Source organism: Emiliania huxleyi, assembly GCF_000372725.1.
Source record: "Emiliania huxleyi CCMP1516 unplaced genomic scaffold EMIHUscaffold_56, whole genome shotgun sequence".
NCBI classification, from domain to species: domain Eukaryota; phylum Haptophyta; order Isochrysidales; family Noelaerhabdaceae; genus Emiliania; species Emiliania huxleyi.
In genome coordinates, this window is record NW_005197803.1 from 70,005 (window position 1) to 95,999 (window position 25,995).

Consider the following 25,995-nt stretch of genomic DNA (forward strand, 5'->3'; position numbering starts at 1 on the left):
GGCAACCGATGCGAGTCGACTGGTGTGTGTCGTCGTGGTTTCGTATCAAGAATTCTCTCTCTCTCTTCACAGCTGTCTCAGGTGCGGGCGTGCTCGTGTCGGCGTACTGTCTGCTAGGTGACCTTCTTGTTTCTTAGTCCCCCTTTCTCTGATTGCAGGTCTTGTTGGCAAGTCAGGACACAGAGCTCATCTGCCCCAACAGTAGGGGGAGGGCTCCCACCCACCTCCCAGGGCTTGGTTGGAGGTCTTTTCAGTTGCAAGCAACCATCGCGAGATCCACACACTAACACAGACGTCTGAAGAAAGGAAAGGAGGAGGGAACATCGTTTCACCTCGTGTGACATGTTGTATGGCCACCACACCCGAGAAGGTCACGGTCCTGAGAAAGAAGGTCGAAGAGAAGCGGCCACGCAACACACTACACACTCGCCTACTTGCGCCCACGCAGCACGGCCTCGAGATCCACAGAGCCGCGCACGACGAGCTCACGCGCGCGGCCCATCAACGCGCTCGGGGATGCGGGCATCGGGAGCACGTCTTAGCCCTAGTGCGGACGGTTTTTTGCGGTATCTTGATGTATCTCTGCAATATCTGACCGTATCTCCCTGTATCTCCTTGCATCTCATCGCATCTCCCCGTATCTCCCCGTATCTCCCCGTATCTGCCCGTATCCGCCCGTATCTCGTATCTCCCGGTATCTCCCGGTATCTCCCGGTATCTCCCGCCATATCCCGCCATATCCCGCCATATCCCGCCGCGGATACCGCGAAAAAAACCGTCCACACCAGGGATCGTCTTCCAGGAAGTTCGACCTGATAGACGCCTGCACCGCGTCTGCAACCTCCGCATCACTCGACGCCTGAGGATCATGGTCCCGGGGAGGTCGAAGAGAAGGTCGAGAAGGACATGTCGGGCTAGGCGTGGACCTAGGGGCAGGGCTGCATGGCGGCGGCGGGCGCGCGCTCATATGTCTTGCTTTTGCATTGGCACTCCACCTCCTCGGTGACCTGCGTGCGCGGGAACGGCAGGGGTCATGTCGCGCGCACCGCCGGCGGCGCCGTGCTCGCAGCAGCCGGGATCGCGGCAGAGTTATGGTGGAGAGCTCTACCCGCGCACCTGCCCAGCGAGGAGCTCGACGCCGCTCCTGGCAGGCGAGGCAGGGATCTCGGCGACGTTGGAGAGCGGGCGCACGATGTCGTGGGCGACGCCCGTCCGCAGCCACGTCGTGGTGACGATGATGGCGAGGAGCATCACGGTGGAGAGGAGCGTCCCGGCGCTGCTTGGGCTCGCTCGAGTTTCCGGTGAGGGCATGGGCGCGGCACGGCATGGTTTTTTTTTTGTTGTATCAGGGCTTTGAGGTGGACCTCCAAGAATTTTTTCTGGGCGGGCGGTTTGTTTGGTTGGAGAGAGAGAGAGAGACACGGGGTCCCAGGGAAGTCGAGCAAAAACCCGAGCAACAAACGAACGATGCGACTTGTGTGAGTGCTAGAGTAAGGACCTCGCCAAGGCGGACGGGAAGAGCCTCTGCCACGACAGCCTGCGCAAGAGGCCCACGCTGCCCGAGGCGCTGCTAGCTCTCCGGGCGCTGCTGTCTGGCGCGCAGGGCGGGGCGGGGGTGGAGGAGGCTGCGCCGGCACCTGGAGACGAGGCCGCTGCGGCAGCCGCCCGCACCACCGGCTACGAGCCTTCGCCGCTCTCGGTGCAGGTGCGCGGCATGCGCACGGGCGGCGACGCGCAGGCGCGCATCCAGGGCAACATGCTGCTCGCCTTCAACACGCTGATGCCGTGCCTCGACGCTGCGTACGCCTCGCGCTCTGCGGCGGCGCCCGACGGCTTCGAGGAGCGCATCAACTTTTGGCACCGCGAGTGCGGCCTGCCGACCGAGCTGCGGAGGCAGCTGCACTCGCTGCGCATCTGGGCGAACGCGGCGAGGCACCACGACGCGGCGAGGTGGAGGAGGGACGGGCCGCGCAGCGAGGGGGAGGCGTCGCGGCTCGTGGCCGCGGTGACGGAGGCGATCGGGGCGATCGAGGGGTGAATACAGTCGCTGCGCTGGCGGTCTTGAGGCCTCGCGATCGTCTCGCTTTGCCACAAACGAATATGTGTGCTAGCCGGGTTGCGTGTTCTTCTTTTTCGTGCCGAAGGACATGTCGATTCCTACGTACCCGCTCCCGACCAACAAGCAAAGGCGCGAGATACACACTTTTGAAGTATGCCACGATTTCGCGGCAATCCTCCAAAAGATTTTAAATCCTCGGCCGGATCAAGAATTGCCTCATCAAGTGGTGCTGCCTCTGTGGTGAACTGGTGTGAAAATTTGTCTCGTCGAAAACCAGGGCGGCATCGCGCCGCCGACCAAGAGAATCATCTTCACAACTTCGCCAAAGAGGTCGGCAGCCCGAGCGCCGTCGACCGCACCGACTACGGCACAGCCTCCGGCAGCGCCCGGGGCTTCGCCCAGCACCACTCGCAACAGCTCTCGCGCGCCGCCGTCTGTGGCGACGCGCAAAACATCAACAACGCTGCTCGCAACATGCGTGTTGCGCACTCATTCATGACCGGTCTCAATGTCCCACCCCCCTGCGCGCGGGCCTTCTAGGCCCGCGGGTAGTGTCCCCCCATTCCCAGGGCCTCCAGGGCTCGCACCTCAACCTCTCACAGACCAGCGCACAGCGCCATCCGCTGAGCCCTGGCTGTCAGGCTGTCAGGTGCTGTCAGGTGATCTGTCGGGCTGTCGGGCAGCTGTCAGGCATTGTCAGGTGCCTCTGTCAGACCAGCTGTCAGGTGCTGTCAGTGCTGTCGGGTGCTGTCGGGTGCGTGTCTGGCAGTCGAGGTGCTCTGTAGCTGTCGGGTGCTGTCGGAGCTGTCGGGTGTTGCTGTCAGACGCTGTCGGAGCTATCAGAGCTGTCAGGCTGCTGCTGCTGTCAGACGTTGGGCTGTTGCTGTCAGGTCCATTCAGGTGGTGCTGTCGGGGTGCTGTCAGGCTCTGACACACACCAGCCACACTTATGACACTATCAAGAGGAGACCAGCAGGACTCTACTACACATACTCTCAGCCTCTCCTCCTACACGGCGTGATCACGCCGGCGGCGGCGGCCGCCTGGGGTGCGCATATGGCAGCACAGGCGCAGGCGGCGGCGGCGGCACAGACGGCGGCGGCCACCCCCACCCAGACGCCGTAGGCATATGACTGTAGGGCCCCAGAAGGCTAGCTGGTAGCTTCATTTGTAGTAGCACAGCCGCCGGTGCTAGAGAGGGGTCCCCGCAGACGCGCAGAGGTGTGGGACGGGAGGGTTGAGAGAGAGACCCATGACCATCCCATGACTACATGGACCACACTCACATGTCTTTGCATGTAATAGTTTTGTTATACCCTCATGGGGCACAGGAAAGAGGCTCTACGGGGTCTGACTGTGTACGGTCTGTGCTGCTGTCGGGCTGTCAGCGCTGCTGTCAGGCCACTGTGTGCTGTCGGGCTGTCGGGCAGCTGTCAGCCTGTTAGGGCCTGACAGCGACGGAGCACCTCGACTGTCAGACTCTGCTGTCAGGCTGTCAGATACGTGCTGTCAGACTGTCGGAGAAAGTGCTGTCAGCGCTGTCAGGCTGTCGGGCACTGACCACTGTCAGGCGCTGTCCGGGGTTTGCTGTCAGGCTGTCAGACCAGGGCTCAGGCCATCCGACGTATTTCTTCTCAATAACAAGGCTGTGAACGAACTAGCCTGTTTGCGCGCACTGGGTTCCGGCTCCTAGCCGGATAGGGGGTCTGTTGACCACTCGCGCCAAAACGCCCTACCTACCTACCTACCTATCCCCAGGCCGCGCAGCGAAGCGAAAAAAGACGAAAATAGGGGGTACCTACCTGTTGTAGGACCCTCTGGGGCGGTCAAAACCGGACCTACCTACCTATTGCATAGGGTGTCACCGTGATGCAGACCCCCTATCCGGCTAGGAGCCGGAAGCCTCCTGCCAAAGCTCTTGGGAGCGCCCAAACCGCGACCTGCGCGTGGCACAAGAAGGATCCCAGATGGCAACCGCCGACGATGGCTGGAACGAGGAGGAGCTGTCGAGAATGACGATCCGCGGACGCGGCTGCTTGCCCGAGGCCGACGGCCGCTCCTTCATGGCGCTGCTCGACATTTGTCACTTCTTGGTCGATCAGATCACGCAGGCGCACAATTTTTCCGACGTCGACGAGGCGAGTAATCTGCGCGCCACCGACACGCAAAAGTGCATGCTCCTCTCCGCCCAGATGTGGACATATTGGTACTCCGCACCGGCGGGCCCGGGCGTCTACGAGATGCTTCTCGATTGGACGTCGCACCAGCAGCGCGGCGGCAGGGCGCGCTCCTCCGTCCTCGCCCAACGGGAGCTCGGCAACGCAAAGTGCCGTGACATGCAGGGCGTCGCGCTGCAAGCGCTGGTGGTCAATGAGTGCGCGCAGTGGCCCAGACGCCGCAAAACGGGCGCCTTCTACTTTGCAGGCGAGGATGCGAGCGGTGCGGCGCTGCTGGCGGATGCGGAGGCCGTGGAGACGCTCTACCGAGTGGTCGGCCTCTCCACGTCCCTCGGAGACGTGCTGCGCGCGAATGATCGCAGCGGGAGCGGCGACGTTGTGGGCTCCGCACTGCTGCTCACGCTGCTGCCATTTATGGATGTCATCGTGTACGACGGCACTCTCCGAGGCGCGCCGCCCAACCGCGACCCCAGCTTGGTGGCGCAGCTCAAGGCGCTCGTCGCTGCCAGCGCCGCCGAAGGTGGGGGCAGCATCGTCGTGCGCCTGCCCACTGTGCCCGACGCGCCGCTCATCGGGCAGCGGGTGCTGATCGAGGGCCTGCAGGCCAAGCCTGAGCTCAACGGCCGCCACGGCGTCGCGAGCAGCTTCGACGGTAGCAGCGGGCGCTACTGCGTGTCGCTCGAGGACGGCGGCTCCTTCAAGCTCAAGCCCGCGAATCTGAGCAAGGCTGCTGCGCCGCCCGCGCGTGCCTCCTCCTCCACCGCGGAGCCGGCGGCCGCGCTCACACTCACGGCGACGGAGAAGGCTCTGCAGGAGCGGCTGCGCGGCCTACGGACGGTAGAGGACTTTTGGGTGTTTCGACGCATGGGCTACACCGAAGCGGTGAGCGCTCTCCTCCTCTGCATGCCCGTCCTTTCTGCCCCCGGCTCCCTCTCAGCCCGTGCGCCAGCTGTCTTGCGCCCTAACGTTGCGTGCCTGCAAAAGGAGAACCCGTCGCACATGGGCATGATCATGAGCGGGAACAGCGGTATGGTCGTCGCGCCGTTCCAGTCGAAGCAGCTCGCGCCCACTGCCGCCGAATACCTCACGGCGCTCGAGGCGGCGTTGTTTGGTGGCCGCGCGCAGGGCGTCAAGCCGTCGTCACTCGCCGTCGACGAGAAGGGGGCTGTGGCGCGGCTGAAGCTCGTGCTCGGCCCAGTGGGCATTCAAGCGGGGTACTACCCGCCGCCAACGGAGGAGGAGCTCTCGGCGATGGGTGTGCCGCCGTGACAGTGCGACAGGGGAGCCACCCGCTGAGTCGTGAGTGGAGAGCGAGATCGGCATAGCGCAGACGCGCCTACAGGCGACGAATCCAGTCACGTCTTTTTTTCTTCCCTTGACATGCAAAACAAAAAGAATTCACAAGAAAAGGATTCGCGAGAGCGGCCCCACTCTCATCGAGGCCCTCGGCTCGGACTTGGTCGCGCACGCCAGCATCGACGGGCACTCGACGGAAGCGGCGCGCTCGGTGCCGCCTGGCTTTGAGACGGCTGGGGGCACCTCCCAGCCAGCTCCCATCGACTGCAGCGTCGGGCCAGCGCCACCGCATCCAATTCAGCTCGCGTGCGCGTTCACCGGATCGAAACTGCTCCAGATTTCCGGCGCTATTCCAGAACCATCGGCCGGTGTCGACTATGTATCGATTGAGCTCGCTCATTACAACGATGCGGCTTGGCGCCCTCGGGTCCATTTCAGCTCCACCGTTTCTGCTCATGGGCGCTTCTCTGCCATGGTGCCGCTACAGCCAGGACGGTCGTACCGCTTAGCTGCTAGGGGTCACCGCCGTGGGTGCGCCGAGGATGGAGGAAACTTCACATTCTCATCACGGTCGTGGATGCCTGGCTCTGCCGAATGCATGACAGGTCGCATCCTACCCGAACCTGCACCTGCCGCCTCTCTGGCAAGTCAGCCAGGGCCTGCGACCCTCTGGCTGGAAGTGTTCGACAGAGCAGCATCGCACGCTGCCCGACTTCCTCGACAATCACGACTCCGGCGATGTCGGCGGGGCGGGCGTAATCGCCTCCTTGGTCGGCTCGGCATCGCCGCTGTCCGCAGCACTGACGTGGACGCGTTACTGTGTGGAGCTGGAGCAGGTGCGAGTCGTCAACACGACGACAACCACATTTGAAGGCACCCCAGCCACCTCCGCCTTCGCCGACTACCTAGGTACCGTTCGACGAATCCCACATGGATGCCACCGTTTACTCCGACCACGCCAGGAGCTGACACAACGCCGGGCGCGGAGTACTCTTCGTGGTGCCGCGGTGATGAGTGGCCGCTACCCGGTACGTCGGCTCACTACAATGCGATGCGAGTTAATGCGCAGTTCTTCTCTGCACTATAGCCCTTGAGAAAAAGCTCGCATTATGCAAACCTGTGCCTGTGTCCTAGGAAGTAGACTGGGAGGGGTACTCCCAAAGGCAAGAGGAGGTCTGGAGAGGCCCACAGCGGTCAGGAAAGGCCCCAAGAGGGTGCTAGATGAGAGTCAGCAGAGCGCGCCGTCTCGGCGGCTATGGGCAAGTGGGCTGAGAGACCAGAGGGATTTTATTCTCGGCCGGAAGTGCGCGGCTCAACTTCTAATAAATTGTGCCAGGTGTATCCGGGGGCGGGCAGCACGGAACCGATTTTTATTCGGCGCAGACCTTAGCTTCCTGAGTCACCAGAAACTCCCAACGATCCTTGAGCGGAGGCCGCCTTAGCCACTTTTCCGGCCTCTCCGGAGAATCAGAGAGAATGGCTACCAAAGCCCCCAGGTCCCTAGAGCCCATGGGCATTCCCAAAGGATATGTCAGCGTGAGGTGAGGGCGCAACGGTGGGGGCTCTCACCAGCCCCTCAAAGTCGGGGCTCTCGGGAGGCGGTCAGAGGGGCGGGCAAGGGCACGTGGGAGAAGGGTCAGTGCGGCCCACAAGGTGTGAGCTACCCCCTCTCCTAGGTGTGGCTCTACAGCCCCTGAGACCCCCTAGGCTGGGCACCATCAGCTTGGGCAGAGGTCCTCGGGGTGGGGAGAGAGGGAGCTCCCCTTTTCAGCCCCCCCCAACCGCGCATTAACTCGCATCCCATTGTACTCGTATCGCGCGCTAACTTCCCATCCCATCGCGGACAGAGAAATATATAAAATGAAGTGACGCGGCACAAACGGGGTACACCAAAAGGCACGGGCTGCCTGCACTGACGGCGTTCACTCGAACGCCATGCACATGGCGCGGAGCAGCATCGGGTTGGTGTCGAACCCGAGCGGGTCCTCCTCCGCTCCTCCCAATCCCGGCGCCCACCCTTCGCGTCGTCCTGCTCATCGTGCGCGTCGAGCACCCTGCCGAGGCACAGGCTGGGTTCACAGCGAGTCTGGTCTCGGCGGTCGTCGCCTCGTCCGATTCGCGCCTTCGCACTGGCACTATTGTAGCCCTGGCCGGTGCGCGTGCGAAGTTGAAGTTCCCGAGTAAAACATCGAACGCGTTCTCTCACGGTGACCAAAAAATGTCCAGCTCAGAGGCACCTCCGGAGGCAGGCCGCCGCACGCCGGCGACACAGCTCCAGCTGTCGAACTGACCCGCAGCTCCTCTCAGAGCGGGAACTGTGACGAAAGTTGAATGAGGCGGTTGTCAGGAATCATCATACGGATCACATGGTGGCTCTCTGATGACGGGATACCGCCCGACCACTCCTGGGTGGCACTGCCACCGGTGTCGCTCGACATCCTGTCGACAGCGTGCCGACAGCGACACAGACCATGTGGGACGCGTCGAGTATCGACCTCTTCTGCTTACCCAGCCTTCGAGTGTATCCTGGCTGTGGTCCCACACCCACTGGTGTCCATCTCAGAGACCGCAGGAGGTCATGAGGGTCGATGGGAGTTATGAGTGCCAACCCCACAATGCCTAAAAACCCAGCCCAGTATGGAGGACCCGTCGCCAGAGTGACGACGCAGGGCAGACGATGTGGAGGCGGAGCAGACGCGCAGGGCGAGACGAGGGAGGGAGCAGGAATTTGCGGAGATCAGCAGGACGATGGGAGTGCCCAACCCCACAATGCCCGGCCTAAAAACCCAGCCCAGTACCGCCCTCTTCTCTCTCTCACCGTCTCGCCGTTGCCGTCGAAAAGAGACAACCATTGTTGGACGACAGACGCTAAAGTGTAAAGTCGCGCTACACTTACGTACGGCTTGGTACAGCCTACACAGCAACCCGACGACGCTACACCGTTGCCGCATACTTAGAGAAGACTGGAGGTCACAGCACATACGTCAGTACTCTCCTCATCGTCTTGACGGTGGCACGTACAGCGCCGCCGCCTCCGCCGTGGCCCGTTGCCGCTTCGGGGGAGCCGCAGCCTCTGCGTGCTCCCCGGAAGCTGCAGGCGCGGTGGCCTCGGCGCACTGCTCATCGCGCGGCGGCGGCGGCCGTTTGCCGGACACCTCCGAGGCGTTTCCCGTCTGCCTGCCACGGACGGCGCCCAGCAGCGCGGCGCCGAACAGTCGTTGAGACAGCGGGGCGCCGCTCGTCGACGCGCCGCCGCTGCTCGCGGCTCCATCGCCGCCAGTTCCGTCGCCCCTGCCACCCCTGCCAACCCCGCCGCGGCCTCTTGAGCTGCTGCTGCTGGCAGAGAATTTGCCCGGCCGCGAGTCGTCCTCGCCGTCGGCAAAGGCCTCGTCGACAGAGATCTCAACGCGCAGCCCGCACTCCGAGGCGAGCCGCAGGATCTCCGCCCTGGCTGCCGCCCGCCGCTCCGCCAAGCTCTGCGTTGGCCGCGCCGGCGCCGCGCCGCTCGCCTCGATCCGCGTGTTTGTCCGCGCGAGCGAGTTGAGCATCCGCGCGAGAAACTTTGTGTTGACGCGGAGCAGCCTCTCCTCCTCCTCCTCGTCGTCGTCGGAGAGCGTCCACTCGGGCTGCTCTACGCCGTCGACAGGCCCCGAGGTCCCGGCGCCGTGCGCCTCGCTCGCGCGGGCCCGCGCCAGATCCAGAGTGAGCGGCAGATTCTGCTGCGCGATCGCGCTCTCGATCGCGGCCTTGAAGGTCGAGCGCATGCGCCGACTGTACAGAGCACCGGAAGAATTTTATCACGGTTCTCGAGGTTCTCGAGGTGGATATCCGCGCCGCCAGCCGCGGAGCCGGCGCCCAAGACGTACGCCGCCGCAGCCGCATCGCAGCCGCAGGGTGCCACCGCGGGTGGCCAGCCCGCCGCGCCTGCGGGCCCGGCCGCCGCCGCGCGCGTGCCGCCGCCGCCCAGCGGCGGCGGAGTGCGCGGCTGCTCCTTCACTGTCCCTAACCCGGGCAGGAAGCGTGGGCAGCAGCAGCGCGGCAAGGGCCGCGGTGCCAGGGGCCGTGCCGATGCTGGACCCCGTCTCGTTGACAAGAACGCGCTGTCCGCGCGCGGCAGCGGGCCCTCGCGCCAGTCGCGCTCGCCGTCGCCCGACTCTCCGCCCGCCAAGCGGGCCGCCTCCGCTGACTCGTCCGGCTATGAAACCGATACGCCGGACGAGGTGCAGCAGGAGGCGGTCCGCAGGGTATGCGGCGCGCTCGGCATGAGGGAGCAGTTCGAGGCGGCGATGGCGGCGGGCGAGCTGCTCGAGCTGCTCGAGAGCTTGCCGCGAGGGGCGGTCGAGGCCTCCGTTCGGCTGATGCGCGGTTACAACCGCACGGGCGAGTGGCCAGAGCCCATCCTCACCAGCCCTGCCCCGCAGCGCGGCCGCTCGCCAAGCCCCGTCGATGAGTGGTCAGATGGTTAGTGCCCGAGAGCCAAATTTGAGGTTGCTCGAGAGAGCCTGGAAATGGTCCCGCGCCGTTGCCCCGTTGCCGGCGCATCACGTCTCAGCCGCGATGGGCCGGTTCTGCCGCGTAGTCGAGCAGCAGGAGCTCGGAGGCAACTTTGTCGACAAACTGGTCGAGCCAAAAATTGGCGAGGAAGCGGCACCGGTACGCGGCTGCAAGTGCAGCCGCCTATGTTGGCCAAGATAGGCGGCTGCACGTGTGGGCGCGAGTACCGCTATACGCGTCTGCACGTGTGGCCGCGTATCTTGGCTAAGATACGCGCCGGCACAGAATGACACGTATCAGCCCCGCGCCGAGCTCGATGCGCGGCAGCGGGTGAGGGCGGCTATTCTCCCCCGAGGCAGGCGAGGATACACAGTCCCTCGTGTCGCGCGTGTAAGTCCCGGTTGCCGTGCGCGCCAGCGCGTGTGGCCGCGTACCTTAGCTAAGATACGCGCGCACGGGCGTGGGTGGGTAAAAACGGGTCACTTTGCGGGGTTTGCCGACAGCTTGCAGAGCTCCCGGAAAGGCAACATTTCGTAACGATGGTCGCTAAACGACACGCTATTGGCCATCTGCCTCCTGCAGCCTCTGTTGGGGTGGAATGCGTGGGGTTTTCGGCGCGATGCCTCCGGCGAGTATACGGTACTGCTCTGCCGCAAGCTCTCCTGCGCGCGCGTGACGTGTGGGGCGCGTGCACTGCGCTCGAAAGTCGCGATTTGGCAATAGGCGCTCGAGCCGGCGCGCAGTGGAAGGGGGCGCCGCGCAGGGGGGTCGGGGGGGTGCGAGGGGGGGCGTGGGTCGGGCGCGCACCGGCCGGCTCCGAGAGCGGCCGTCACGTCGAAGAGGGGGGCTGGTGCTGCTCGAATGACGAGGCGTGCCGCTCTGCTGCGCTGCCGACAGCCCCTCTTCCGAGCCGGCGCGTGGCGGCGAGCCGCGGCCAGTGTCGCTGGTGCGGTGGCGGCGCAGCGTGCATCGGCCGGCGGCGAGAGCGGCCTTCACGTCGATGAGGGGGGGTTGTCGGCGACTCGTGTGGCTCGAGGCCTACGCTGCGCCGCCCGAGCCCTACTGCCGATCCAGCGCCTGGCGTTTGGGGCGAGCCGCGGTCGTCGTCGCTGATGGTATGGCGGCGGCGGCGGCGGCTCGCCCTTCCCTCCGCAATTCCGATCCCGCCGCGCTCGCGGGAGGTCGCGCGTATATATAGACAGCAACGGCTATCCGTGCTGCTGTGCGCCCCCTGGTGCGTGGTTGCTTTCAAGTTCTTAGATCACAACCCAAGGATGATATAATAAGGCAAAAAGATTGGTTGCGCCTTGCCGATCCGCACCTACCTAGGCTCTTGGGTGGCGCGCCCACTCTTCACAACGAACCTGGTTGCTTCGGCGTCTCGACACCTCCACTGACCAAACCCCTCCCCGTCACCGGCGGCGCCCCAGCCAACGGCGCGGCGAACTCATGCTCGCAATGACTTCGCTCGTCGCGCCGCTGCTGCTCGCGCGCACACCGCCCATCAAGGAGCGATCGTCGTGCCCACACATGCCACCGACGTCCGGGCCAAGCATGGCTCGCGACACGCTCAACTTCTGCCACGTCCTCATGCGCGCGCGCCGCCTCGGGCTCTCCAACTCGTCGCTCTTTGTCGACGTGGGCGCGGACGTGGGCACCGAGGCGCGCCTCGCGCGCGGCTTCGGCCACCCGGTCGTGAGCTTCGAGTGCCGAGGCGCCCATTGGCTAAAAATGTCATCGCGCCCGGCCTTTGCAGACGACGCCGGGATGCGCCTGGTGCATGCGTGCGTGAGCGACCGCAACGGCCTGGGCGTGCTGCACAAGGCGATGGACTCCAGCAGTATGATGAAATCGTCGGTGCAGGACCCAGGCGCGGCGTGGAAGGCGCGGCGCGAGCAGCGCTCCGGCGGAGCGGGCAGCGGCGGCGCCGCCGGCGCGACCGAGCCTGTACCCGTGGTCACGCTCGACAGCGCCGTCGGCGCCGCGTCGATCGCGGCGCTCTGGCCAGGCCTCGCACACGCGCGCGTAGGCTTCGTCAAGATCGACGTCCAGGGCGTCGAAGGCGCCGTGCTCACGGGCGCGCTCGGCGTACTGCGCGAGCACGCGCCGTTTATCTTCTATGAGGACTCGATGCTTCCGACAGAGGACCGGAAGGGCGTGCTGCTCGCGCGGCTGCTCGCGCCCTCGGGCGGGCTCTCGTATGTGTGCGAGTGCGACAACGACTGCTTCTGCCAGCCGACTGGTGGCCGCCGAGGACCGAGGGGCTGAGTGAGTGAGGCGGGTCGCGGCGAGACGGAGGTGAGCAGGCTCGTGCCATGGCTCGTGCCATGGCTCGTGCATGTCTGGTGTCGGTCGTGTCTCGTGTGGCGCTTGGGCGTGTGAGCAGCCACAGAGAGAGAGCGCGCGCGAACGAGCAGCAGCACACACGCTCGCTGCCACTCGTCCGACCCCGGTGAGCGCGCATCCTCCGATGGAGGACGGGCTGCTCGCGCTGCCGCCGCTGCCTACTCCAAACCCGATCCGCTTCAAGCAGTGGGCGCTCGGCGGCTTCGTTGTCGGCTCGATCATCCTGGTCAATGCTTCCACCACGGCGTACACGGTGATTTACGACTCTCCATCAAGGGCCGCCCGCGCGAGGACGCGCGTGCCCTCCATACACAGAGTACTTTCCTGGATCCCTCTCGCACCCCCCCGACCCCCCCTGCGCGGCGCACCCGTCCGCTGCGCGCCGGCTCAAGCGCCTATTGCCAAATCGCGACGTATTTGAGCGCAGCGCACGCATCCCAGATCCCACACATCACGCGCGCGCAGGAGAGCTTGCGGCGGACACGTAGCGTGTACTCGCCGAGGGCATCCAGCTTCCAGGGAGTCGGCCGGCGCGAGCGACGGCCGCCGAGCTTTAGGTCGCCGACATACAGCGAATATTGTGCACCGAACGCATACTAATGAGGGGGGGGTCCGACCCCCCACGACGGGACATGTGCGGGACGTGTCCCAGGCCGGCTTGCTTTTCCAACGACTTTAGTCGTTGTCAGTGTGTGAAGTTCAACAGGGTTTATAAACTTTTGGTGTTTATAAACACGGTGTTTATGAACCCGTGTTTAATTGAACACCGCGCCGCTGGCGACCGCCCCGATAAATGAACTAAACAAACAATTTACATCGTTCATAAACTTTTTAAGCAGAAACTCGAAAAAACGGCGCACAACCATACCTCGCGCGCGTGTCCGTGTGTATACGGAGCAGGGACTCCTGTCGCGCCTGGGAATCATACGCGAACGTGGGGGAACTCTTCCCAATCAGGACCCCCCCCCCCCCCCCCGCCGCCGCCACCTCTTTCAGTCCGCGTCCACATCCACGGCCGAGGAGGAGGAGCCCGCACCCTTGGACTTGTTCTGCGCCATCAGCGCCATGCGGTAGGCCTGCGCCGCGTCGACCGGGTCCATGCCCAGCTCAGCCGGCGAGAAGCCCGCGTCGATCATCTCCTTGAGCCCTTTGGCCGTCTCCTGCTCGGTGAGGCTGGGCGGCGTGTCGCGCACCACGGTGTGCTGGAACTGCTCGTTGAGCTGCTCGCGGTAGATCTTGCGGTACTTCATGATCCTGACGTGTGCGAGCGCCTTGGTGGAGAGCCAGGTGCCGCCGAGCTTGTTCTTGGTCAGCTTCAGCGGCGTGTTGCACGGCTTGCCGTCCGAGTCGCGCCGCAGCACGCAGACGTGCGTGAAGCCCTTGGCGATGAGCGGCGCGCTGCGCCGCCCGCCCGGCAGCAGGCGCAGGAACTGCTTCTCCGTCCAGATCGCGGCTGTCGGCGCGCGCTTGCCTGGCGTGTTGGGTCCGACGTTCGACGGCGTGAAGGGGTCGTGCCGCTCCGCGGCGGCCACTGGCGAGCCAGGCGCGTCTGCCATTCGCGATTCTCGCGATTCCGATTCCAAATCTCAATGCCAAAATTAAGGCTCTGCATTCACGGCAATAGGGACACCCTTCCCATTCTGATGCAGCGTCTTCGTGCTGCCGGGCTCGCGCGGCCGGCAGCGGATGATCTGCCTGGGTATCATGACCTCCTCTCGGGCCTTGCTATCTGGGCAGCCGCGGCCCGAGAGAATAGAATTCAGGTTTCGTCCCCCCAGCTGGTCCAGCGTCCGTCCCTCCGAAAGACAAGAGTTAATGCGTGAACAGGGACGAGCGACCGATCGAAGAGGGACGCGCGAACGAACAGGGCCCTGTTTATTGAGTTTATGATTGAGGTTTATCAGTTCAAATAAACGCGCGTTTAATTGAACTTCACGCGGGAGCGGGCGATCCTGTTAAATAGTCTTAAATAGTCGTGAACCAGGTGTGTTTATAAACTCTTAGTTAGTCCGTGTTTATAACATTCACACACTGGTCGTTGTTTGCTTTTACAACGACTCAGTCGTTGTCCCGCGTCTCACTGTGGCTCGTGCGCTGCAGTCTCTCGCTGTGTCCGTCGGCTTGTTTGTGATGTCGCAGGATGGCGATGGGGAGAGCCAGACGGACTCGGGAGGCGAGGAGGAGCGCCTTAGCGAGAAGGTGCTCTACGACCTGCAGAGCAGCAAAGGCGTCACCGCGCTGTTGTACGCTGCCCGCCACGGCCACGAGCGGGTGGTCGATTTGCTGCTGCAGCACGGCGCGGAGATCAATCTGCAGAGCAGCAAAGGCGTCACCGCGCTGATGTACGCCGCCAACTGCGGCCACGAGCGGGTGGGCGAGCTGCTGCTCCGGCACGGCGCGGAGATCAACCTGCAGGACAGCATCGGCATCACCGCGCTGATAAGCGCCGCCAGCAACGGCCACGAGCGGGTGGTCGAGCTGCTGATACGGCGCGGCGCTGAGATCAACCTGCAGAGTAGCGACGGCGTCACCGCGCTGATGGCCGCCGCCCTCTTCAACCACCCCGCCGTCGTGCGGCGCTTGCTGCAGGCGGGCGCAGACACCGCGGCGCGCAGTGCGAAAGGCAAGACGGCGCTGCAGCTGGCCAAGAAGAAGGGCCACGCCGAGTGCATCATGGTCTTGGCTGAGGCGGCGGCGGCTGCACACGGCCGGGCAGGGGCGGGCGGCGCTTCCTCGGGCGCGAAGGCGGCAGCTGAAGACGCGCCGCTGCTCGGACAGCGAGTCGTGCTCGGCGGCCTCTCTGCCCGCCCCGAGCTGAACGGGCGGCTGGGCGTGGCGCAGAGCTTCGAGGGCGGGCGGTACGCGGTGGCGCTCGAGGGCGGCGGCGAGAGCGTGCGGGTGCGGCCGGGCAATCTGTCGCCAGCGGCGGCGGAGCGGGCGTCGAGCGGTGCCGCGGCAGCCCCCGATGCGGTCGTGACAGCGGCTGAGCGAGGCGAGGAGTCGGCACTCGATGTGGTCACACTCTCAGGCATGGTGGTCGTTGGCGAGCCGGTGAAAGCCGAGCCATGCTTCACGGCGAGCCGCGAGTTCCAGCGGGCGGAGGCGATGGCACACGTGCAGCAGGCGCGCGTACACGCGTATGAGCGCGCGATTCGTGACAGTGGCGACGGTTCAGTGCCGGGGGGGCTAGGTGGAGGAGCGGCGGGAACACACTCCGCGCGCCAGTGGCTCTCGGCCAAAGTGGCCAATGCTGTCCGGCACGACGCCGAGCAGTTCGGCATGTCCGGCGGTGAGAGCTCGACGGCGCTCACCGGCGAGCGTGTCGGGCGGGCGCGTGAGCTCGGATGCTAGCAAGCACGATAGCAGAACACAATGTGTGTCCTTCACTGCCTGTCACACACGGCCGACTCCAACTACCCAGCTGCCCTGCCCAGGAGACCCAAGTGGCATCTCATCTGTAGATGGACCGCTGCAATGTGCAAGAATGTGCACAGCTAGGGGTGCAGCTGCAGGGCGACGTGGAGGAGAGGAGAATTCACAAGGGGAGTCACAACGATCTGGCATGTCATGGGCTCGTATGAGAGGTGTATTTCTTTTTCGTACCTGTGTTAGTGCCAGTGCGCGCCAGTCCCGTGCCCAGTGTTGTGCGAGGGAGTTTTGTTGTAAAATTCTTTTTCGTTAGACAGGGTTCGTGAGTGAATTTTCACACTTTCACTTTCACATGTGAATTCATGTGAATTTCACATGAAACGTTTCGGCCGCCCCCGTTTCACTGAAAATTTCACAAGTTCGACTACTTTCGAAGGCCCTGGCATCTCCGAGGCGGCAGCGGCGGAGGCGGCAGCAGTCGAGGCAGCAGCGGCGGAGGCGGCAGCGGAGAGAGCGGCGGTGCGCCTACCACTGCCGGCACCGGTAGGGATCTCTGTGCCACCAATGCCGCGCGTTCCTGCTTCCCTGCAGCGAGGCCGTGGTCAAGGCCGTGGTCGTCCCCAAGGCTCAAAGAACAGGGGCCCGCCCTCACTGCATCAAAACGCGGTGTTTGAAAGCGAGGAAGTGTAGAAAGGAAAGAGCCCACAATAACTAGTGAGAGGAGGTGCAGCTTGGTTCGTGTCCTCGGGCGCTCGAGGACGTGTGTGTTGCCGCAATGTTCTTTTAATGCGCGCCCCCGCCGAAATACACTGCAAATACACCATACACGCGAGATGCGTCGGCAGCGACGCGCACGACCTCTTAAGAAGCACCGTGTCGTTAGGGTTAGGGTTAGGGTTAGGGTTAGGGTCAGAGAGCGTTCAAGCCGTTGTGCAGCTCCTAAGAGAATGGTCCGGTTTGGGCCGAAACCAAATGGCGGAATCAGCGGTCCGTCGACACGAGCTCTCGGTGAACGCTTTGGGTTCTTCGGGCTAGGGTTAGGGTTGGGGTTAGGGTTAGGGTTAGGGTTAGGGTTAGGGTAAGGGGTTGGTTGTCGTCGCGCGCTCTCGATATCTGGCTAAGACAGAGACACAGCAGCAGAGGCGACCCAAGCGACACATCAGAGCATGGATGCTTGGGGGCGCGAGCCGCCATCTTGGACTGTGAGGCGAGTATTTGCAACCGGGAGCTCGCCGCCGCCCCTACACCGCCGCCGCCGCCCTCCCGGTGGCAAATAATAGCCCAAGTCGAAGAGTGCGCCCCGCCCTCGGTATCTGGGCGGCAGGCGGGACTAGAGAGGCACGAGTATTTGCAACCGGGAGCTCGCCGCCGCCCCTACACCGCCGCCGCCGCCCTCCCGGTGGCAAATAATAGCCAAGTCGAAGAGTGCGCCCCGCCCTCGGTATCTGGGCGGCAGGCGGGACTAGAGTGGCACGCTGGTGCACGGATGGGGGCGCGAGCCGCCATCTTGGACTGTGAGGCGAGTATTTGCAACCGGGAGCTCGCCGCCGCCCCTACACCGCCGCCGCCACCCTCCCGGTGGCAAATAATAGCCCAAGTCGAAGAGTGCGCCCCGCCCTCGGTATCTGTGTCCGCTCTCAAAAATGCGGCTTTCGCAGCGCTCCCCTGGGGAAGGCGGAGAGAGAGAGCGTGCCAAAAACCTCGGACATTTTACGAACTCCTTGGCGACGTGCGCGTCGCGTCGCCAAGGCTCTGCGACCTCGGTCGTACAATCGGCGACCTCGGTCGCACAACCGGCCGGATGCGCGGGTTTTCAGCCAGGTTCCCGCGCACCGGCCACAAACTCGACTCGCACAGCAAAAAAATCCGGTGCTCGCGCGCTGCTCCCACGCTTGACCACACACTCGCTGCACTGCTCAAAGCCAACCCTACCTCACTGGCCGCCTCCAACACTGTCCCGCGCGTCTCGCGCCCCAACTGACAACTCATCTCCCGCGCACCGGCCACGAACTCGACTCGCACAGCAAAAAAATCCGGTGCTCGGGCGCCGCTCCCACGCTTGACTACACACTCGCTGCACTGCTCAAAGCCAACCCTACCTCACTGGCCGCCTCCGACACTGTCCCGCGCGTCTCGCGCCCCAACTGACAACTCATCATTGTCCCTCGGACACCACTCTCCAGCCGCGCTACCTTCGCCCACCTACCGCTCTCGCATGACATCTCGACAATCCTCATACCTCCAGGCCCAAGACTCCTAACCACTGCCCCTGCTCGCCCAGGACCACGAAGCGCCGCCCGCGCGCCCATTGACCCCCCAATCAGCCCTCTTGCTGTCCCTCAATCCCCACCCGCCAGATGTACTGCCCTCGCCCACCCAATACTCTCACCCTCCTGACCCGGACAGTCCAGGTACAGGAAAAGCGGGGAGCGGGGCCCGATCCAAGGAGCACCCCGTCGGCCCGGGAGGGCTGTGAATTTCGGCGCGAGCGGAAGGCTGCCTGCAGACGCTCAGCCCCCGGCTGAGCTGCCGAATCCTCCCGGCTAATCCCCTGACCTGCCGCCTGAAACGGGACGACATTACACCACCTCACACACACTCCCCCCTCAGGGCTAAGCAGTGCGCAAGTCCACCCGAACTCTAGGCGAGGCGTCGACCACTCCTTCGGAATAGCTCTGTCAGTGGCTGCACTAGACGCCCAGAGATGGCGCGCGGCGCGGGCGGATGACTGGAAGAGAAAATGCTGAGAGGCTAGCTCGCAGGTAGATGTGCTCAGCCAAGGGTAGGGGATGAGGGGAATGTGTCAGTGTGGGGGGTGCACCAACCGCAGAGCGTTGTGTTTTGCCTTTAAGACTTGAACAGTTTTTTGAGAGAGAGAGCGTGGAGTAGAGTCTGGAGTGAGTCTGCCGGTGCGTGGTGAGCTGGTGCGTGGTGGCGATGGCGGCGTTCCAAGAGAACGATTGCGCGTCTCTTTCAAGATTCCTGTCAGGCGCGAGACGCGCAGGCCCGCGCACCAGATAAAGTACGTGCTTCCCCGCGAGAAAGATTTTTAGAGCATAGAGGACTCCTCATCTCCTCTTCTTCTCTGATCTCTCCTCCGCTACACGCTACACCTCCCAAACCAGCGTCTTCTGCCTCGCCACGGCCAGAATGTTGCTGCGCGCGTCCGCCTGCAGCTCGGCCGGGTACCAGACACCGGGACCGATCGTCGGGTCGCCCGTGGCGCCCTTTCCTCGCAGCAGCTCCATCCCGAACGCGGCCGTGGCCTGGCCGACGCAATCCTCGAGGTCCTTGTGCGCGCATCGCAGCGTTACCTTGGTGCCGTCCTTACCCCACGCGTCCACGCGCATGGCGTTGGTGCCGCCCACAAGCGCGTCCACGGCGCGGATGATCGGCATCGAAAAGATGGCGAGCCCCTGCATCTTGCCGCGATCCATGAGCAGCGAGGTCGGCAGCGCCGCCTTGAGCCCACCAAAGAGGCCATTCCAGAACGAAGGGTACGTGCCGAAGCGCGAGACGCAGCTCTGAATGCCGAGGGCCTCGGCGGTGGTGGGGACGTCGGGGTTGTCGAGCGTGTAGCACTCGTGCTCCCCAACGCCCTCGCCGAAGTCGCGGACCTGCCGATCGAGCCACGGCTCCTCCTCGACGAGCTCGCCGTCCACGTACATGGCCACCTTGGTTGCAAGCAGCAGGAACGTGGCCGAAACGATCGTCGGGCCGGCTCCCCCGGTGCCGGCCGTGAAGAAGCTAAACTCCAGCCTTTCGCACGCACCCGTTCCGCCCAGCTTGTTGACCGCCTCCGCCGCCATCAGCGCCGACACACCCGGCCAGATGCCGCACGACACGACGCACGGCACGCCCGCCGCCGCCGCGTCCGCGTCCAGTGCCTTGGCGTTGCGTGCCAGCTGCAACTCGTCGCAGACGTCGCAATACGGAACGCCGGCCTTGATCGCTGCCCGCATCAGCGCCGGGTCGGTTCGCTGCTGAAAGGGCCCGGCCGTGTGCACCACGAGCGAGCTCCCGGCCACGGCCTCGGCCAGAGCCACGTCGCCACCGTCCAAATCTACCTGCACAAACTCGCATTGCGCCGGAAGGCGTGACCGGGCCGCCTGAAAGCTCTGCTCCGAGCGCCCGCCAACCGAGAGCTCCAGCGACGGCGCAAGCTTGCTCAGCCACTTGAGGGTGCTTCCGCCCACCCGGCCGCTGCCGCCGACGACAAGCACTCCGCCACTCACGGCGGCGGCCGAGCACGCGCACAGTGCGAGGCAGAGGCTGCCCAACATCGCTCGATGGCCCAAAGAATTCTTTTGGGAACCGCCACCCGCCACGCTCACTGTCCCCCCCCCCCCAGTCCGTACCCGACTCCGCTGTGAACCTCGCGGGGGCTCGGGTCTCACCTGCTGATTGATTGATTGATGGGAAGGCGAAACACCTGCTCCTCATCTGTCTCTTCCCACAGTAGGAGCTGTGAAGCGCTGCGCCGCTCAACCAATTCTCAGCGACCAACGCCGTCCTGCGCGTGCGTTCCCCCTTTACGCAACATGGCTGACTCAACAAGAGGGCGCGGCCGCGTCGCTATCGTTGGCGGCGGCCCGAGTGGCCTCGTGGCTGCCAAGGAGGCGCTGGCCGCGGGGCTACGTCCGACCGTCCTCGAAAAGTCGAGCAGTGCTGGCGGCCTCTGGCGTGCCGCTGATGGCAAGGTGTGGCAGTCGCTACGAACAAACTTGTCGAAGCACACGTGCGCCTTCTCAGACTTTCCGTGGCCGTCTACAGCAGACGACTTTCCGCATGCCGAAGACGTCGCCGACTACTTGGAGCGTTACGCTCGGACATTCGGTCTCCACGCATGTATCGAACTCGGAGCGCGGGTCACGTTGGTGCAGCGGGCGTCGTTCGGGCGTGGATACTGCGTGCGCTGGGTATCCCAGGGTGGAACCGAGCAAGCGGAGACGTTCGAATTTGCGATCATTGCGGCTGGTGTCTTTTCTGCCCCTCACGTGCCGGCAGAGCTCCACGGCTTCCAGAACCAGGTTGTCCACGCCTCGCAGTACCGCGATTCGAGCGACTTTGCGGGGCGCCGATGCCTGGTGCTGGGAGCTGCATTCAGTGGAGCCGACGCCGCCGCATCGATTGCGCGTGTCGCCGAGTCCGTCACGCTCGTAGCATCCGGCACGGCTCCTCTCTATTACCTTCCCCGCCTCGTCGACGGGCGACCCATCGACCTCGCGCTGTACTCGCGTGCGGCTCGAGATGCGGCCAAGAGACTCTCCGAAGCTGAGGCTTGCGCGAGCCGCCACGCAGCCCTTGCGCGGCTAGGTGGCAGGCTCGAAGGGCTGCCGTCGCCTCGTACTGACCGTAAGCCACGCGTGGCCATCACGGATGAGCTGAGCCGCGCTGTGAGCGCGGGGCTCCTGAGCGTTCAGACCGCGCGCGTGCGCGCCTGTGAGCGCGGCTGGGTGACTTTCGAGGACGGCAGGCGCGCGGAGTTTGATGTCATCTTGGCGGCGACCGGATATCGCACTGCCGTCAACTTCCTCGCGCCCGCCCTGTCGGAGGCGGTCGAGTACGACGCCGATGACTGGCTGCAGCCTCTGATTGCGCACGAGTGCGTCTGGCCCGCCGCCCCCAACTTGGCATTCGTCGGGATGTACCGCGGGCCATACTTCGGTGTGCTCGAGCTGCAGGCGCGTTGGGCTTGCGGCGTGTTTGCTGGCCGCCTGCCGATGCCGAGCGCGGGCGAGCTTGCCGATGGCCTCGCACGCGAGCGTGCCATTCGGCAGATGGATCCACGCCCGCAGTTCCCGCACGATTACCCGACCATGGCGGACGACCTCGCTCGCCACGTCGGCGCGCTGCCCGTCACCATCTTGCAAGACAGCGCGCATCCGCTGCACGCCCTCCTCTATCACGGCCCGTTGCTGCCGTTCCACTACCGCTTGCAGGGCCGCCAAGCCAACCCCCGGCTTGCCGAGGCCGCCATTCGCGAGTGTGAGCGGTCCTACCCTCACCTGGTCGCGAACGACGCCGCAGCCGATGGCACGGATCCCGAAGAAGCCAAGGCGGAAAACACATCGCAAGCAGCGTGTTGAGAGCTCACGTATGCGTTTATATGGCTGCGCGCCTGTACACACGGTATACCTAAAAATACTTATTGCACACGCGGAAGACCGCGCACTCACCGCCTACCGGGCCTGCGCTCCTTTTTTCGGGAACGAACACCGCTTATTTTTTCGGATCACTCATCACTCGTCCGGGTGTACTTGCCAATTATGGTGCCGTCCTTCTTCGGACCCGTCACCCGCCAGGTGATCGCAAACGCGGCGTCCGACTCGAACGCAAAGACTCCACGATATGTGTCGGGATCACAGAGATGCACAAAGGGTGGCGGGTCCACCCGCGGGTCGTCTGCCAGGTCGATCGCGTGGAAGAAGCGGGAGCTTGCCAAGATGGACTCGGGATCGCGTGCCAGCGCCTCGTCAAAGTGCACCTTCACAGGTGCGGTGGTCAGGTCCCACAGCAGACGTTTGGTCGCCGCGATGCTCTGTCTGCCGCCAAGGGTTGCCATGCCCTCCTCGAGGTAGGTCAAGCGCACGCCGCCATCCGCGCACCGCAACGGCTCGAAGGTGGCCTTGCCTGCAAAGCTCCCAGAGGCGCCACCGCCAGGTGTGTAGTCCATAGCCTTGGTCAGCTGCCAGCGCCCGCGGAGGTAATCGTACATCGCCTCCGCGGTTCGTGGGCGCATGGCCTTGACGGACATGGAGCTGCAGAGGAGCAAGCCGACGAGCTGCCTCCGCGTGCGCAAGAGCATGCACGGCCAACGACACCGGCCGAGCACGCGCAGAGCGTCTGGCCGACGCGAGATCAAAGGAAAAAGAATTTATTGATCCAAAACACGATTTTCCCCACCAGACTGCGAAGAGAGATCGGAAGAGGCAGACTCCCTAGGGTGGGCGACGGCTAGCGCACCACACACCTCTCCTTAAAATCCCTGTGTGGTGGCGGCGTGCCGTCCTCCCATCCCTCCCTTGGGTTGTCTGTTTTCTTTCTTTCTTTTTCTTCCCCACCTAAGTCGGTCGCACGACACGATTCACGCATTAAAATCCCTGTGTGGTGGCGGCGTGCTGTTCTCCCATCCCTCCCTTGCCTGCCCGTTTTTCGTTCTTTCGGGGGACACGATTCACGCGACAGGCGAGGCGCGGGCGACGGCTTCCTCAGAAGCCGTCGCCCGCACCACAGGAGCAGTCACACCACTCCCACCCCGGCGCCCACCCACTCTCCCCCCCGACATCCCCACCCCACCCCACAACCCCGCCCCCCCCGACCCGAGCAACCCCGCCCCAACCCGACCCGACCCGATCCACCCCGCCCCGCCCCGCCCCGCCCCCCCAGTAAGCTAAAAGTACGTACACTGTGTGTGTGTGTGTGTGTGTGTGTGTGTGTGTGTGTGTGTGTGTGTGAGAGAGAGAGAGAGAGAGAGAGAGAGAGAGTGAAAACAATGCGCTAATTACCGCAAACCCGGAGGGGTGATGGGATGCTGTCTCGGCGGTCTCAGGCCCAGTGAGGTAGTGCGCCAGACTATCCCAGATCCTGCTGACCAAGCTCCTCTTGTAGCTCGATCGGTCACACCGCCATCGCCGTCGGGGAGAGGGGGGACGACACTGCTTCGGCAGCGTGCACCTCGATCCAGTACCGTGTTTGTTATGACCCCCCCCCAATGAACATACCAGTGAGGGAGGGCGAGACGATCGAGGGGTCCCGTACCACGCGGAATCGGCCCTATCCAGTGCTCAAGTGCTCAATTACCGATTCTCCTGAAGCCGAACACAACAACGTCCGGAGAAGCGACGGTCCGCTGCGCCAGAGTGCCCTGGCGCAGAACCTATGCATCTCTCGTGCTTGCGTCCCAGAGTGCCCTCGCGCACGTCGCACGCATGCATTTCAACAAACAAGCAGCCTCTAGCCCTCATGGTCGAATCGCGCAAGCTCTAGCCCCATTGCTCGACGCGGAAGTGCAGACAGGCCCGGCCATCTGCATCTCTCGCAAGCACCGCAGATCCTCTCCTCCCCAACCTACCACCGTTATGGGTGTTGCCGCGCTGCTCCTTCTTGCCATTGCGGTCAGAGTCCATACGGCAGGCTGGGCGAGGGCAGACGAAGCCACCACGCTGTGGTTTGTGCCCGACGATCTCTCCAACACGTCGAGTTGCGACTCGCTCGGCATGGAGAGGGTTGAATTGTACCGGGCGGTCCTCCGAGTCAATGACAGCTATGCGACGGGGGCGAGCGAGGACGTCTTCTTCCCTCTCTTTTCGTCACACCCTCTCCCAGGCCCTGCCCCCGACTCAGACTTGGAGGCGGACCCTGCTGTGAGGGTAGGTATGATCTTCGTCCATGGTGCGCTCCGCAATGCGAACGCGTACTTTTGTGAGGGGTCCAGTGCCGTTGCCAGCCGCGGGGGCGACGTGAAGGCACGCACGCTCGTTGTCGCGCCGTGGTATGGCACTGAGCAGCTAAGCGCGGAGGAGTGGATGGGACGCGGCAATGGCACCTCCACTCGTTGGACAAACAACAGCTGGATTCAAGGGGGAGTGCGTGGCACACACACCCCAACACGCAAGAGATGTTGCAACGCCTCCCACCTGCCCTGCGCAAACGCCGGAATTTGCCGCCAAAAGCGCCTCGCTCGTTGCACCCCGCAGGACACGCGCGGCAAGCCGAAGCGCTTCTCGACCTCGTTCGACATCATGGATCAGCTCGTACGCCTGCTCCTCGATGGCGCTCCGCTTGTGGACGGGGCAAAGCTTTACCCTCGTCTAGACCACGTCGTCATTGTTGGCTTCAGTGCTGGCGCGCAGGAACCCGGCGGAAACGGGGGCTCTCACGCGGAGACATCGCCAGCGCACCAACTGCGAACGCCCCCACGTAGCAGTTCGCGTTCCGCTACTCCTTCTTCGCCGCGCTTGACACCCGCGTGCGCTACTTGCTCTCCGATGCCGCAACGTGGATGTACTTTTCACCCGAGCGCCCGGCGCCCCGCTGCACGCTGCTCCACGACTCGGGAGTGTCTCATGCCTGCGTCGAGTTCGGCGAGCCAGACGTTGAGGAGTGCACTGGCTATAACAACTACAAGTACATTTCCTCTCCTTTCTCCCCTCTGCGCGCCCATGGATTGAGGATGCCCGTCGTCACAGGTATGGGCTGGGCAACCTGTCCAGCAGCGAGAGCAGGTACGTAGAAAGATTTGCGGACGACCAAGGCCTCCTGGACGACGCCGTCGAACTGTGGGCCGACAAAGATGTCCGCTTCGTGTTTGGACAACATGACACGTGCAACGCCCAGTCAAACGGCTACGACAACGCACGATCGTGCTTCCAGAGGGACGCTGGGTGCTATCCCGTCTCGGGCGACGTGGCTTTGCGCGAAATGAACCTCACCGGCATGACGTGCTGCGACACGTGAGGCTCGCCCTGCGCCCGCACAGCACACGCCACACCCCTGTTCCCACGCCTGGCGAGAAGTGTGATGCTCGCCGGTGAATTAGGTTTCCCGCCTCAAACAACAACGTGCTGGATGTCAACTGCGAGGCGATGCTTACGGGCTCGAATCGCCTTCAGCGCGGCCTGAACCACATGAATTATCTCACCCACCTCTACTCGGTGCGGAGGCGGTCGGCGCACGAGCGAGGACGAGGTGCAGCCGCAGGTCCGAGCCGACCTTACACGCCAAGGCACAGCCTCTTTGCGGGCGCGCACAGCGACTACGCGTTTTACCAAAGCAAAGCCTTTGTCGAATGGGCCTTCCCCGGTGAACTCGACTTACCGCACACCAAGGAGCAAGGGCCAAGAGTCGAGCTAAATAGATAAACGATCGTTAAATGGTAACGGACATACGAAGACGATATACCCGCAAGGTCCCACGAAGGAGAGGCCGCGCTGAGCCGTTTTCTCTGACGCGCAGTCTTGAGTCTAGTGCTCTAGTCGGGGCACGACCGCCGGCGCCGCGCTCCGGGCGGGACACCCCGCCCCGCGGGTCGGGGACGCGCGCGGGGACGCCGCCTCGAGACGACGCCGCGGCGGCCCCCACATCTCCCACGCCCAGGCGCGGCCTCGCGGCGCTTGATTAGGCTTGCTTGGCCCTCGCGCGCCTCGCCCCCGCTCGCACCACGCGCTACGCGCAGCACGCGCGGGCGCGCGCCCCCCTCTCCGCGCTCGCGGAGGCCGCGGAGCCCCGCGCAGCCCCGGCCCGCCCCCGGCG

General features: G+C 64.2%; 9 protein-coding genes across 9 annotated transcripts; 6 read left to right on the plus strand and 3 right to left on the minus strand.

The window, feature by feature from the left end:
- Nucleotides 1-1,192: 1,192 nt before the first annotated feature.
- Nucleotides 1,193-5,505, plus strand: EMIHUDRAFT_104001 (hypothetical protein; the record flags this gene model as incomplete). The annotated part of the gene is made up of 3 exons (XM_005765198.1): nucleotides 1,193-1,255; nucleotides 1,706-2,005; nucleotides 3,952-5,505. The coding sequence occupies 3 exons, from the start codon at nucleotides 1,193-1,195 to the stop codon at nucleotides 5,503-5,505; spliced, it is 1,917 nt and encodes a 638-aa protein (XP_005765255.1).
- A 3,023-nt stretch (nucleotides 5,506-8,528) lies between these two features.
- EMIHUDRAFT_104002 (hypothetical protein) lies at nucleotides 8,529-9,296 on the minus strand (the record flags this gene model as incomplete). The annotated part of the gene is made up of 1 exon (XM_005765199.1): nucleotides 8,529-9,296. The coding sequence occupies one exon, from the start codon at nucleotides 9,294-9,296 to the stop codon at nucleotides 8,529-8,531; it is 768 nt and encodes a 255-aa protein (XP_005765256.1).
- Nucleotides 9,297-9,600: 304 nt separating this feature from the next.
- Nucleotides 9,601-9,998, plus strand: EMIHUDRAFT_213026 (hypothetical protein; the record flags this gene model as incomplete). The annotated part of the gene is made up of 2 exons (XM_005765200.1): nucleotides 9,601-9,617; nucleotides 9,650-9,998. The coding sequence occupies 2 exons, from the start codon at nucleotides 9,601-9,603 to the stop codon at nucleotides 9,996-9,998; spliced, it is 366 nt and encodes a 121-aa protein (XP_005765257.1).
- Nucleotides 9,999-11,484: 1,486 nt separating this feature from the next.
- Nucleotides 11,485-12,294, plus strand: EMIHUDRAFT_213028 (hypothetical protein; the record flags this gene model as incomplete). The annotated part of the gene is made up of 2 exons (XM_005765201.1): nucleotides 11,485-11,866; nucleotides 12,056-12,294. 2 exons carry the CDS (start codon nucleotides 11,485-11,487, stop codon nucleotides 12,292-12,294), a joined length of 621 nt encoding a protein of 206 aa, XP_005765258.1.
- Nucleotides 12,295-15,402: 3,108 nt separating this feature from the next.
- Nucleotides 15,403-15,723, plus strand: EMIHUDRAFT_213031 (hypothetical protein; the record flags this gene model as incomplete). Its single annotated transcript, XM_005765202.1, has 1 exon — nucleotides 15,403-15,723. The coding sequence occupies one exon, from the start codon at nucleotides 15,403-15,405 to the stop codon at nucleotides 15,721-15,723; it is 321 nt and encodes a 106-aa protein (XP_005765259.1).
- Nucleotides 15,724-18,848: 3,125 nt separating this feature from the next.
- EMIHUDRAFT_213033 (hypothetical protein) lies at nucleotides 18,849-20,024 on the minus strand (the record flags this gene model as incomplete). The annotated part of the gene is made up of 1 exon (XM_005765203.1): nucleotides 18,849-20,024. The coding sequence occupies one exon, from the start codon at nucleotides 20,022-20,024 to the stop codon at nucleotides 18,849-18,851; it is 1,176 nt and encodes a 391-aa protein (XP_005765260.1).
- Nucleotides 20,025-20,282: 258 nt separating this feature from the next.
- Nucleotides 20,283-21,830, plus strand: EMIHUDRAFT_213034 (hypothetical protein; the record flags this gene model as incomplete). The annotated part of the gene is made up of 2 exons (XM_005765204.1): nucleotides 20,283-20,979; nucleotides 21,058-21,830. 2 exons carry the CDS (start codon nucleotides 20,283-20,285, stop codon nucleotides 21,828-21,830), a joined length of 1,470 nt encoding a protein of 489 aa, XP_005765261.1.
- A 34-nt stretch (nucleotides 21,831-21,864) lies between these two features.
- On the minus strand, nucleotides 21,865-22,518 carry EMIHUDRAFT_357137 (hypothetical protein). The gene has a single exon (XM_005765205.1). The coding sequence runs from the start codon at nucleotides 22,496-22,498 to the stop codon at nucleotides 21,977-21,979; it is 522 nt and encodes a 173-aa protein (XP_005765262.1). The 5' UTR covers nucleotides 22,499-22,518; the 3' UTR covers nucleotides 21,865-21,976.
- Nucleotides 22,519-23,822: 1,304 nt separating this feature from the next.
- EMIHUDRAFT_213036 (hypothetical protein) lies at nucleotides 23,823-25,604 on the plus strand (the record flags this gene model as incomplete). Its single annotated transcript, XM_005765206.1, has 6 exons — nucleotides 23,823-24,329; nucleotides 24,441-24,572; nucleotides 24,668-24,870; nucleotides 24,933-25,196; nucleotides 25,283-25,408; nucleotides 25,469-25,604. The coding sequence occupies 6 exons, from the start codon at nucleotides 23,823-23,825 to the stop codon at nucleotides 25,602-25,604; spliced, it is 1,368 nt and encodes a 455-aa protein (XP_005765263.1).
- Nucleotides 25,605-25,995: the final 391 nt, after the last annotated feature.

Excerpts from the sequence above, each read along its gene's own strand:
- EMIHUDRAFT_357137 (XM_005765205.1), bottom strand. The coding sequence starts at position 22,498 with ATGTCCGTCAAGGCCATGCGCCCACGAACCGCGGAGGCGATGTACGAT.